Here is a 13640-nt window from a genome sequence, read left to right on the forward strand (position 1 = left end):
GTAAATAGAGTTTCTATCTTGGAACATGCTAATGATGTACAGCACATGACATCTAAACCATGGCTATAAATAAGAAATGTAAAATTAATCATGCTAAATTACCAAAACTTTGTTTCCAATTTATCACATTAGTAACGAAGAAGAATGATGTCACTCTTTGATACCGATAAATATACTGTTATTTTTACGTGTGTTTGTCGTCATGAGTCAGTAACATCGGTAACATCAGTAACTTGATTAACAATTTATTATAATGTTCAGAGATAACGTTTACTAATAATTGGAACGATAAAAAGTACCGCATTAGTTTATCAGATGTGATTAAAGAGAGTGTCTTCTTTTACTTATGGACATGATCGTACTCCCACAAAGAAAATAAGCCGGAACAATTAATATGTCTGGGGGCGCAAACAGGAAAAAAACTACCCGATCACAGGGCTGGGAAGAAGCAGGATCCGAGTTTTATCAAGAAAGTTACCCTGCTGATTCGGAAATTGAGGCTTTGCAAAGAGATCCAAAACACCTACATACTCTTTTACCTAGTAAACTTAATAGGGGAGGTAAGTTTATAATAGTTATTATTCTCGACATAGTTTATAATATTATACTACTCATTTAATTCAGTTACAACCTTTCTGAATTAATTTAATCATGCAATATTTTAAATTTTTGTTTGATTTTAAATTAAATACTGATAATTTTTTTATGAAGATGGTGAAAAAACGCACTTTTTATAATTTTATTGAAATTATACGTATATGAAGAATGTATCTGCATAATTTAAATTTATATATATATATATATATATATATATATATATATATATATATATATATATAATTTTAGAATTTTACTATAAAGTTTCAACAAATATCAGTTTAGTAGTTTAGTAAGAACAAATCCAATTACAGTAAGTTTTTAATTAAAATAATTTTTTGATAAAGTTTTAAATAGCTTATTGTTCTAAATAAATTTTATAACTTATTTTATAGAATACATTACTTTTACATATAAATTGAAAAGTGAACAAGAAATTGTAATCCATCACAGGATGTGTTTGTGTTTTATATTATTCTTCATACTCAAAAGTAATTGTAAAAAAGAAAAACAAAGAAATTTAAGAAGTAGGTTTTTTACCGTATTTTTCACAATTGCTATATCCTTCTTTCAAATGTAATGTAATTTTGAAATTTATGAATGATGTAATGTTCTAGTGACATTAATGCAGGTAGTTTAATTAAATAGGTATAATAATAATTATACCAATATATGTGAGAAACTAAATTTATAAAATTGGGTGGGCTTATTCCAAATCATTTTTAGTTTTTGAACTTGTTTTATGACGTCAGAACGTTTCCATTAATGTACCGCAAAGTTCTTAGGGTATTTTTTGCACTTATACCTAGACAAATTGGGGATGAATCATTATTTATACATGGAATAAAAAAAATTTGGACCTATGGCTAGACACTGTATACTACATCAAAAATGAAGTACTGCAAATTATATATTGAGTGCATTTGTCATGATTCTACCATGTTCGTGGAAAATAACATTCACAACGGAAGAAAAAAGCTTTGAAATGATTTTGCAACATTATTTCTGTATTTTTTCATGTTCAACACCAAAAGCATAGCACAAAAACAAGTTTCAGGTGATGTTTAATGCAACGAAGTCAGCTGATTGCAGTTATTAGAGTGCAGTACTGTTACCATATAGATATGTGAATTGAAGTGCTAACTTTAGGGCATTAAATCATCATTAAATCATCTGCTCGTGTTAAAAAGTTGGCCTGAATTTGTAGACTTATGCTCTACATAGTAATTATTTAGATAAGATCAATTAATCTGATATTAAGTAGATATAAAACAAAATTATTTAGATAAATATTAGCAAATACAATACTTAGCAGCTTCATCTAAAAACTTTCACAGTAACATCAGTTGCGTTCGAATTAATAATGTCTTGTTTTTCAATGTAAAGCTTTTGATTAAAAAAATGCAAATTATTGTGGAATTTGTACAAAAATTATTATAAAAAATGTGCTGTTTTGAATACTACAACTTCTTAAATTTTTATTAGTTTCAATGTTCATTCATAATACTTTTTAATTTAATTGAAGTTACAACTATTTTCCAAATATATTCTTTGATAATAACAAAAATAATATATATCATTTATCAAATGTACAGGAAATCCTTTCATCCATATTAGAAAAGATTAATAGTATTTTTCATTTTAATCAATTAGTTTAATCCAACTAATCGCAATGACGTGTTGCAAAATTGAGCTTTTAACTCCAAACATTTGTAAGGTGCTATTATCCCAATAAATGTTTTTAAACATATAGTTTACATTTATATTTCAAAACAATTATTTATCTGTGTCATCAAGTTTTCAAAAATGTGTGAGTTAATTTTTTTCAATAATTTCACAAAGTAGTGAAATATAATTTGATAATTACAAAGGGTTTTCAATCATAAATATTATATCATAAATACTACTAGTGGTACCATTTTTCACTTTGAAGTTGTTGAACATTTATGTCTTTTATGTGTAGACACAACAAACTCCTGACATCGCTTAATAACAATCAATAACAATAAGTTGATTGACGATTTTATGTTTTTCTAGTAATTTATCCCATTAGTCCATACTAATCCTCTTCTCTGACTTTTACTTTGATATAGTTCCATATTTTATTTAAAAAAATAACATAGAATTGTGATGTTCAAATGCAAAATGGAATTTATTTAAGAACATTAATATGAAACTTTTTTTTTCGTTATTTTATTTTTTGAACAGCTGCTACAATTCGTATCAAGACAAATGACTACCGAACAAATAACAGAACAATACGACGACACACTGCCACGAGATCTCGGAGGGAATCTACAGTCCATCGTAGGACTTCTACAGCTGGAGAAGTACAGGTTGATCTTTATATAATATTATTATTTGTGTCTCAGATACTAGTATTTCCACTACATTTATTATCAAAATAAATAAATTACGATTTTGCAGCAAACATCCATTTGTAACTGTTATTTTTTAAAGGTTTCCATGCTACCTGATTTATCCGAAATGAGATCGAATGAACAAACTGCTTGGGAGGAAATAATGCAGATCAAATCTTTACCCATTCCAATGTCCGAGAAGAAAGAGATGAAGGCTAAAATTTTGGTAGGTTTATTAGGATTTCATATTTTACATGTAATCAGAAATTTTGATTAGATTCATTATCAGGACAGGACCAGAGCCGATGCAATTCCCAAATAAATATATTAAAATATTTGTGTGGAATTTTCAAAATTGTATAGCTAGAGTTGAAGATTTTTTTAATTCTGGTATCTTTTTAAAAAACTAGATTTCAAATTTTGTTGATTACATAAAAACTATAACAGTGATTTTGTTTGTGTACATTAAAATGATACCTTGGGTTATATAGTTTTTATTTTTGATGATATATTTAAATATAATGACTATTAATGTTAATTACCTACAATAAACTAGTTTTTGCTTGTCGGTAGCAACTATTAGTTGCTTTATGTGTTCATATTTTTTTCCTTGTGTTAGGTTAAAAATCAATGATACTTAAGAAAATTTTAACTGAATAGACTTTTGATTACTTTCACAATTTCGTTGATAGTAATCAGGTATCTACACAACGAATTAACTCTTCCAGGTTTAATCGCAGCATTTCTCATTTGAATAATTTTGATTTCATGATTTATTTTTTAATTTGAATCTTTAACTTATAAGTTTCAAATAAGTATTATAGCTGCTTATTAAGGGAAAGTTTTTTTTAATGCATTTAAAAAACCAATAGTTAGGGCTATATTTTTTTGATAAAGTTATCTTGGAATGTATGTAATAAAAAGCAGATTCAATTATCTATTTTTATTAATCTTTAGAATTGATAAGAACAATATTTTTTATTGTTTTAATTGTTTTGTTATAAAATTTTATAAACCTTGAATGTTTAGTTACTAATTAGCATTATTTAAAAACAAGGAAGTCATAATCTGCAGGAAGTTACATCTTTAAAGGTTAAAAGATTTTGATATGCTATATACCAGCATATTATACAAGGTGATCTTGATTATGTACTTACATAATTTCTAGAGCTTTTCAATTCAAATAGAAAATAACTTAACGAATCATTACTTAACTAAACGAATGAGAATAAAACATTGAATGAATTTGGAACCCTTGGATAGTAAATATTGTTTATTGCTCTTTGCAAACCGCTGATCGTTTTCATATATCTATATACATGTTTTTCAAATCAATTTAAAATGATGATAATTATCAAATCACTAGATGAGCACCTTTCTGTTTATTAAAGTGTTAAGAACGTTACATAATAACCCTGAAAGGTTTTCATTTCATCCGTGTGAATGTACCTTTTACTCGGTATTAAAAAAATATACTCTAAACAGTACCCTTATTTTTGAATTTACTATTAGTTCTAATTGAATAAATTCCGTATATTCATTCAAATTAACTTTTCTATCAATTTTTTTTTCTAACAAAGACAATGACAATTTTTTAATTTAATTCGATTGATTTAAGATATATGTATATCAGTTTTCTTTCAACTGATGAAAATCTTTATTTTTAATGTTTTTATTTTCTATATCAAGTTCTTTATCTACATTTACTTCCTAATGCACTTTTTCATCACAATGGTATAGAGTGTTTATAAGTACTTTATTATCTGTATCAATATTTGTCTATGATACAGGGTATTAACTGATAACACTAATTCTATAAGTGACAGGAAAAACTGTATTTAATGGAATCCCGACGATTATTCGTGAATACGGTACCTACATGAAATATCTTTTTGATATTCATTATCATCTCAAAAATTGCATATCTGCTAAATTTCAGTTTACATTCTCTTGAAAATGTTAATAATGATCTACACTTTCTAGCCAAATTTATGCATTTGTTATGTATGGTTAAAAGATTGAATAACTCTAGATTTACAGGCATCATTTTATTCAATATTCTACCTGAAATAAAGTTAATTGTTTATCAACACTTTTCACCTCTTTGCAAACATTAAATTTACTAACTTGTAAGAAAGTTATCTAGCTCTGTAATTAACTGTAACTTGGAAGCTTCAACTTCAAGTGCTAAGACAAAAGAATATTTTGTCTACTATGCTTCGGCAAGATTTTATGTGTTGCTATCAATAAGATTTAGGTTTAGAGGTCCTACATCTATCCTTTAACCACAACATCTTGCAAAAGAACAGAATACAGTTTTCTAGCGATCATTTGAATCGAGAAGATACCATTACAATAATTGTTGTGATTTTAAACATATTTTGTATTACTGTAATGTATTTTATATAAAAAAGTATGATTGCTTAATAATGGTGATTGATATAGTTGGCACTACAAGTCATAGAGAAGAGACTAGAAAGAAATAGGAGGACTAACAATAGCAAATGATCATTAGACAACGTCAGGACATTGAAGTCCAGTGTGACTAGTCTTTTTAGTCTTCTGGTTTGTAGCGGAGTTAGAAAATCGTTTGCTAGTGTATTGGGATGGTCTTGTAGTCTGTTCTGACAGTCTATATGTAATATATTGTTAGGAATGTATCAAGGGGCATTGTAGATTTGCCGCCTTAATACTTTTGACTGCATATTCGCATAATAGATTCTCTTGCAGTTCCCCAGATTTGAACTCCATATGTCCAGCCTTAAGATTAAAATGTATGTGAACTAATTAATGCATACAAGGCAGTTCTGTAATAGTCTATATAATTATGCAATCATTATAAGAGCACTTTTTTTCGTTTATTAAAGTTTTCAAATAATTAGAGATTTTCAAAATCATCAAATGAAAATCGTTTGACAGATATTAAACAAAATAAAGTTCTAAATTCAACCCTGTAAAGAGTTGTATCTACATTATTATTCAGTATTCAAAAGTTATACTTGAAACACAACTCTTATTAAATATTTATTTTCAATGTTTTTACTTTCCACATCAAGTTTTTTACCTCCATTTACTTCCCAAGACACTTTCCATCACAATGGTAGTGGATTGGGATTAAAAATACATTTTATGTTTGTTGAATTTTGTTTATTCCCCTCCCATAACTTTTTTGTTCAAATTCATTGCAGTATTTAATAGAAATAAAAAATTGAAATTCCATTTCTCTACTTTTATAATAAAATTGAATGAACTTATGTAATTAATTATTTTTTAGAATGAGCCGAACTTACGACTGCAAGGTTATGAACAATTCAAATGGAAAAGGAGAAAAATGTGGGATCAGCTTAAATCCCGGTTGCAGGAATCATTACAAAACTTGGAGCTGTGGAGGGGTTCTATGAAATACATCGAGGGAAATTTTGGAACAGGAGTAGTAGCATATTTTTTATTTGTAAGATGGTTGTTTATTCTAAATTTGTTCATTTTTTGTTTGGTATTCTTATTTATAAATTTACCGACAATTTTATTGGATTTTAAGAAAAATATCACTTGCACAAATTCACCGAATACTTCTTGTTGTGCTCAAGAATATTTCAATGAAACTACTTCGGAAAATAACGTCCTGATTGATTTTGTACAAGGTACAGGTTTTTTAGAAAAAACTTTATTATTTTACGGTTTTTATACAAATGAAATTCTTGAATATGCTGTTGGAGGTATCAGACTGTACTATAACGTTCCGGTTGCATATATGTTTGTAGTAATTATATGTTTCGGTTTGTCTGTATTTTCAATACTCACCTCAGCGGCCAATGGCTTCAGAGAACGTCTCATAGAAGGAGAAGGACAGTTTTACCATTACTGCAACATGGTGTTTGGCGGTTGGGATTTCTGTATAGATAATGAGAAATCGGCAAAAATAAAACAGAAGTTGATTTATAACGAATTCAAAGCAAACGTAGAAACGGAGAGGTTGAATGAAGAAATCCAAAGTAGAACAACGCAGGAGAAATACAAAATTTATTTTTGCAGATTCATTGTAAATACGGTGGTGTTTTGTATTTTGGCTTGTTGTGGGTATATCATATATTTGGTCTTCATGATTTCTACTGGGAGAGATCAAGTGAGCGAAAATAATTATATCAATCTTTTTTTTGAATTTCTACCTGCTTTGACTATTGTCGGAATGAATATTGTCGTTCCGATACTGTTTAAATTCTTACTTACTTTTGAAAAATATAAACCTCTTACAGCTCTCAAATTTTCGCTTATGCGTACGGTATTTTTGCGACTTTCTGCTTTGATTGTTTTGTATGCCTCTCTTTGGTCAAAGATTAAATGTACCAATGAAAATGAACTTTCTTGCGTTCGCTGCCCAAAGGCACCCACTTGCTGGGAGTCTTATGTGGGACAACAAATATATAAGTTGTTGCTTACCGATTTCGCTATACAAATAATAATGACGTTTATAATAAACGTACCTAGAGCTGTTATAGCCCGTCATATTAGTAATAGGTTTGTTAAGCTTTTCTGTGAACAAACCTTTGATTTACCTAGACATGCTTTGGATGTTGTATATTCTCAAACTTTGATATGGTTCGGAATATTTTATACACCTCTTATATCTCTAATAGGTGCAGGAATGTTTTTCTTCATCTTCTATATAAAAAAATTCGCTTGCGTTTACAACTGCAGACCAAGTCCTGTAATATACAGAGCTTCCAGATCCAATTCCATGTTTATGTTAGTTCTTTTGATCTCTTTTGCATTTGCCGCTTTTCCTTTGGGTATTTCTTTCTCTGATCTACACCCATCGAGGTCATGCGGACCTTTTAGGGACCGATCCACTGTATGGAATTTAGCTGTAAGTTTGTTTTTAAGAACACCCCAATGGATACAAAGTATTATTTTCTTTTTGGGTACTGCAGGGTTTGGCGTTCCGTGTATTATAGTTTTAACTCTCATTCTTTACTATTACATGGGAGTAAACTCTGCTAACAGACATTTGGTGTCAGTTTTAAAAAATCAGTTGGTTCTTGAAGGACACGATAAACAATTTTTACTGGATAGACTGAGCTTGTTTATAAAACAAGAGAATCAGAAAAGACTTAGGGCCGAACAAAGAAGGGGGGAAGGAGATATGAACTAGGTTAAGGAAAAATGTGAGATTAGTTTTAATCCATGACAGACCAGTTTATAAAAGAATACAAAATTTGAAAAAATTCTTATTATAACAAGAAAAACAATATCGGCAATAGTATAAATAAAATTTACACCTATGATGTATAAGGTAACTACAGAAGAGTGTGAACATCTTGTTCAAACATTTCAATTTTTAGTTTTTCCAATTACAAAACTTTATAAAATGAATGTTTTTAATTATCTGCCTTATGTTACTGTTAACTATATGTAAAATCTTGTGGATATTGCAAAATTTCAAAATGTAATTTTTTAATTCAACAAAACAAACCCTTCAGAAAAAAAGAGTATCTTATAAATCACTACATGTTTATTTTCCAATTCCAAATTGTCTAATTGTGCTTTTTTTACTTTTTAGAAGTCATTTTGATATTTAATATTCCAAATTTTGTTTTAAATCTGAAATTTTTTATTAAAACATGCCAAAAAATGCACATTACAGATAATTACTCTTTTTGTCGCTAACATTAAATTTTTTTTCTGTAGTTATTCCAATAATGTGATTTAAAAAAATATTTTAACGAAATTCGTTATCTAATTAAAAGAAATGGACATAATGTTATTTTTTCTACATATCGAATTGTTATTTTTATTGTATTGTATCGTTAATAACATTTATTTGATATGAAATTATTATTGGTGTAATAAAATTTGATTTAAGGCAATAGACGATAAGTAAAATACAAATTAATAATGAAACAGAGAATAAGGAACCTGTACCTGCATATTAGGGTGTCTGTTATTTCCAAAATTGCATTTTGTTCTGCAAACGCCCCTCAAATTTTTAAGTTATGACCTAAACAAATTATCAAACTCAAACCAGCCCTCAGTATTCACATTAAACCGTGCCTAAATCATAATACATTTTCCATTTAAATAACATGAGATTTTTGCAGTTAATTTTTTCCACTGAAACAAATGTAGTTAAAAATATTTAAATAACTATTTCTTGGAGGAAATTTAACGCTCAACAAATAAGATCTGAATGTTTTTTTCGATAAAATTTACCATTTAAATGTTATTAATGATAAAGTTGTATTCATAGTTAAATTCATCATTTTTCTCATTTATTATCCCTTTTTCTTGGTAATGAAATTATGGAGTAACTGAGGGGCTTTTGCAGAACAAAATCCAATCTGGGAAATAACGGACAAAATTCTTACTAGTAAATACAAAACCTCTTAATAAACTGGTCTCAATCTATTCATATCCATTTTTTTATATTGCCATGTGTAAATAGCACATTATTGTAAAACAATATATTAAACTTGTATAGTGATATATAGGGCGTCCAGAAATTCTCCTGTCAAATGCAAATTACCGATATTTGATGTGATTCTATGTCCATTTAATCTCCTTTAGTAGAATTTTAAAAGAGGGTAGCTATCCCCTTCTAATCATGACACTAACTGATGAACTTGATAAAATAAGTTTTTCAACAAACTTTAGTAATTTCGAAAACTATAAGGTATTTCCAAGCGTTGAATTTATCGCTGCAGTTTAGTTTAAAGTGCTTAGCATCAATAGGAGGATATCTGTATACCCTGTATGTTAATATTAATGAGTACCTTGGAGATTATTTACGTCCAGAAATTGTTCAATTAAACACATATCTCAAAAGCAATAATTGCATATTCCATTACATAGAACGTTTATTACATGTTGGCAACAAATTTATAAATAATTATTATTCTGATAGTTGAATAAAAAAATTTCTATTGCCACTATTTATTAAGTGATATCATGTATTGAGTATAACTTTTTAATTCTTATAACTTCTTCAATGGCAGCGATTTCTTATTAATTATTATACATTATAATTGATGTTCAAAGCAATTGCTTAGATATTTAAAGTTTTTAATTAGGAAAAGTTCTTATATTTCCATATTAAATCAGATATACATGTTGACTAATATATTTATTACTTTCATCTAAAATACTATTCCCACATGTGGTTACATTAATTTATATAGAGTTGATAGTACATCTATAAGGGCATTATGAACAAAAGAACAAGGATCAAGGGTTGAACCGCGTTTGAATTTTGAAAATTCTCGACGTTTAGGCCCCCGGAGCCATTATCAAGAGAAGGAGACCCGATTATTCTTTCATTGGTAAGAAGTGATCCAATTTCATGGTCTCAATCTGCCTACTCCACACAATGAATCACCCCTTTTCTTAGTGTCAAAAGTAACGTTCCTCCCTTAGTTGTGAGGGATGTTGAGAAAGAACGGTGATTAAATGTTATGAATTGGGATCGTAGGTAAAGAAACTATTTTGTTTTCTTGGACTTTTTATGAAAAAAGTTGTTTTTGCAATAATCAAAAACTCTATTCGTTATATTTTCATCAATTCATTTCTTGAATCTTGAATCAAACTCCCAATCCAATGCCTCTAATTTTATAATCAATTAAGGTAGGTAAATGGCAATTTTGTTTTATAATTGTAAAACGTTTCAACTATTAAATGTGCAGTTAAATTAGATTTGACAAAATATTTTTCTCCTATTTCTCCTCCTATTCAACAATGTGAATTCATATCAAACATCTAATATAGAAAAATATATTAGATTCATAACATACCTTTATTAATAATTATTATTTAAAGTACTTTGTAAGATTTTGAAAATAGTAATATATCTCTAAGGTACGCTCACTTTATAAGGGGTAATTACTTTTTAGAAAATAAGTATATCCATTGTAAATAATTGATATTTAAGAATGTTTCTGGTGCTCTTTTATGGCTTAAAATATCATTTTTACATCCTGAATATTCTTCATACTAAGTTGATGAAAAAAAAAAACATTCATTCGATATTTTAATTAAACAAAAACAAAGTTTTATACAGTAAGACCATTTAATATTATAGTAATTACTATACTTCAAAAAATTCTAAACTATTTAAGAAGGTCAAGATACAGAATGCAGAAAATGTGAATAATATGGAATATATGTGACAACCAAAGACAAAATTTTCAGATTATATAATAATAAAGTCTGAATCATTTCGAAATATTAATAAATTCATCATTAACAGATAGCTAAAATCAAGAACATTTATAAATACAAAAGGCTCTGTTCTTTTTTTAGAATGAGGTAAAAAAGTGTAACAAATACTTTACCTTTTGCAAACACCTTTCAACAATAATCAACATTAATATATACAATAGCTAACAGCACAACTTATTTTCAATTTTGTACAAATACACATAACTTTTAATGGAATCTGTATAAATATATTTTTGTCTAAAAACTATCGTTTTTGACCATTTTTTAATATCATACATGTAAAATTTATCAAATTTTTTTCAATGTATAACCTGGAATAAACCTGCCATTTTGTATAATGCCAAATTTTATGATAGTTTCAATAGATATACTCAATAAACTAGAATTAGAATGTCGTGTATATTGTGATGATGCCATTTTTAAACGCATAATTTCAGTGATCTGTTTACAAAATGTTTTGTTTTTTATTGGTAGCAATAATCAAATAAAAATATGAAACGGTAGAATTCAAAAACTCACAGTTAAAGAGTTTCATCTCTGGACATTTCATCAATACATTTTGTTGAACTAATTATCGACTTTCATTTGATTACTTCCAAATGAAGTCATTTAAAAAATTAAGCCATACTAATGATGATGATAAACGCAAACAATTAGGGTTGAAAATAAAGGATTTATTCTGGTTAATACATAGAAAATTCTATCTGTGAAAAAAAAAAATAGTAATCTAAGTCAATATTGAAATCCTAGAGAATCCTAAGAATTATTGTAAATAGTCCATGGTTTGTGCCAAGCTTTCTATAACTCTTGACATCTAAGTGCCATTGGTTAAAGTAATGATAAATATACATCCACATGTTAAAGGAACAGTTTAGCCTAAACATATTCTATACTACCTACTTAATCGGTAGGTTTTAGTATATTCCCAATAGACAAAACTGATTAATCGAGTTATTTTTTAAAACATGCTGACTTATATTGATGGGTGTCGGGTATAATATTAATTCATATAGTTTCTTTAGTTTTCTTTGCTTCTGTTTTGTAATTTTCCTTTCTCCTACTGTGGCAGTGTATATCTGTCTATAAAATTACCATTTTAATGTGGCAATGAATATTCTATTTAACTCAAACTGACATAAAATCCAATATTTTAACATCTGCCCACTGTTAAAATATGATGTTACTTGGATATTGGACCTGTTAATTTGTTTGTTCTTGTCTAATTGTTTGTTTTTTCCCACCGCTGTTGTCATCCAAGCATGAGGGTGTTTTCAAATACTCCTATTCTGACAGTGGAGATAGAACGGTATGTACTGCACTTTATGTCACTGCAGACTCTAATTGCTATCTTTCTGCATGTAGATTCCATTTTTTTGTTAAGTTCTTGTAACCTCCATGTTTTCTCTCCATACTGGAAATTTAGCTGAACTGGATGTGGTATCATTACAGGAAGCTTAAACTAGTTGCTTGTAAAATATTTAACAAGCTATGGTCTTTAAAGATATTTAGATTTACCTAGGTGTTACACCGCAATCTTGAGAATCATTTTGCTCTCGTATCAGAGTTGTTTTCGACATCTATAGCTATTCAGTTGCAGAGTTCCATTGTACTCAAGTATCTGCACTATACTTAATTAAGTTAGATCTTCATTCTTGCTAAAGCATCCTTTGAGTTTTGGTTTCTAGAACAAGATGAACTGGAGTTTAATTCTCTCCTGAATCTACACTGTATATCCTTTGTAACTTCATGTAATGAAATTTTTGGTTCAGTTTGTACATACTGTTTGATAATAAAATTTTTTATGCTTCCTAGAATTTGTTTTTTGGTAGGAAAATAAAACTTTTTGGTAAAATTGTTTTACAGGTGACTCAAATAAGCAATGTAGCAAACAAAAAGTTATCGTTATCAAGATTATTGTTGTAGTGTTCTGATGGTAATTTAATTATACCACCCATTTTATTACAGAATTGTTTAATATTTGGTTACCATATTTTTATTTGGTTATCCTACTACCACATTATTGAATGAGTGAGAAAATAATTATACAATTATTTATATATACCTATAAATTTGTGTTTGAAAACTATCTAGTCATATAAATATTCTATTTATACAATTTTGATGCATAATAAATAGCTATGATTCTATTTCAATTTATTATTGATACCACAAAAATTCCTAGAGAACATTGTATGTTCAACTATATATAATATAAGGTAAAAGGTAAACTAAATAATGACTTATTCAATAGGCTAATAGATTACAGAGGAATTTAAAAGTCTATTTAATCAGTAAGTACAACAACCCAACATGATTTCTTTTACAGTGGTAAGTACAAAATATATTAGAATAAACTAATAATATATTTAGAACTTGCGAGTAAAGAATTAAGATTTGCTGGGAACTTGAGTTCTCAATTCTTGTAGAATAATAAATGACTATTTAATTAATAATTTTTTTATTTTCAATTAAACA

General features: G+C 27.9%; 1 protein-coding gene across 3 annotated transcripts; it reads left to right on the forward strand.

Moving 5' to 3' along the window:
* The first annotated feature begins 146 nt into the window (after nucleotides 1-146).
* Nucleotides 147-13312, forward strand: LOC130897140 (transmembrane channel-like protein 7). 3 transcript variants are annotated; one of them, XM_057805803.1, is made up of 4 exons: nucleotides 147-560; nucleotides 2806-2933; nucleotides 3058-3183; nucleotides 6232-13312. In XM_057805803.1, exons 1-4 carry the CDS (start codon nucleotides 395-397, stop codon nucleotides 8104-8106), a joined length of 2295 nt encoding a protein of 764 aa, XP_057661786.1. In that variant the 5' UTR covers nucleotides 147-394; the 3' UTR covers nucleotides 8107-13312. The 3 variants fall into 3 exon arrangements, with proteins under 3 accessions (XP_057661786.1, XP_057661787.1, XP_057661789.1); XM_057805804.1 differs by lacking the exon at nucleotides 147-560 and adding an exon at nucleotides 998-1124; XM_057805806.1 differs by lacking the exon at nucleotides 147-560 and adding an exon at nucleotides 2250-2407.
* Nucleotides 13313-13640: the final 328 nt, after the last annotated feature.

Source organism: Diorhabda carinulata, chromosome 8 (genome assembly GCF_026250575.1).
Source record: "Diorhabda carinulata isolate Delta chromosome 8, icDioCari1.1, whole genome shotgun sequence".
NCBI lineage: Eukaryota > Metazoa > Arthropoda > Insecta > Coleoptera > Chrysomelidae > Diorhabda > Diorhabda carinulata.

Bases quoted from the DNA above. Each gene is read 5' to 3' on its own strand.
- LOC130897140 (XM_057805803.1), top strand. From the start codon at position 395: ATGTCTGGGGGCGCAAACAGGAAAAAAACTACCCGATCACAGGGCTGG. The intron at 561-2,805 runs GTAAGTTTATAA...TTTTTTGAACAG, and splicing joins TAGTAAACTTAATAGGGGAG to CTGCTACAATTCGTATCAAG. The intron at 2,934-3,057 runs GTTGATCTTTAT...TATTTTTTAAAG, and splicing joins CTACAGCTGGAGAAGTACAG to GTTTCCATGCTACCTGATTT.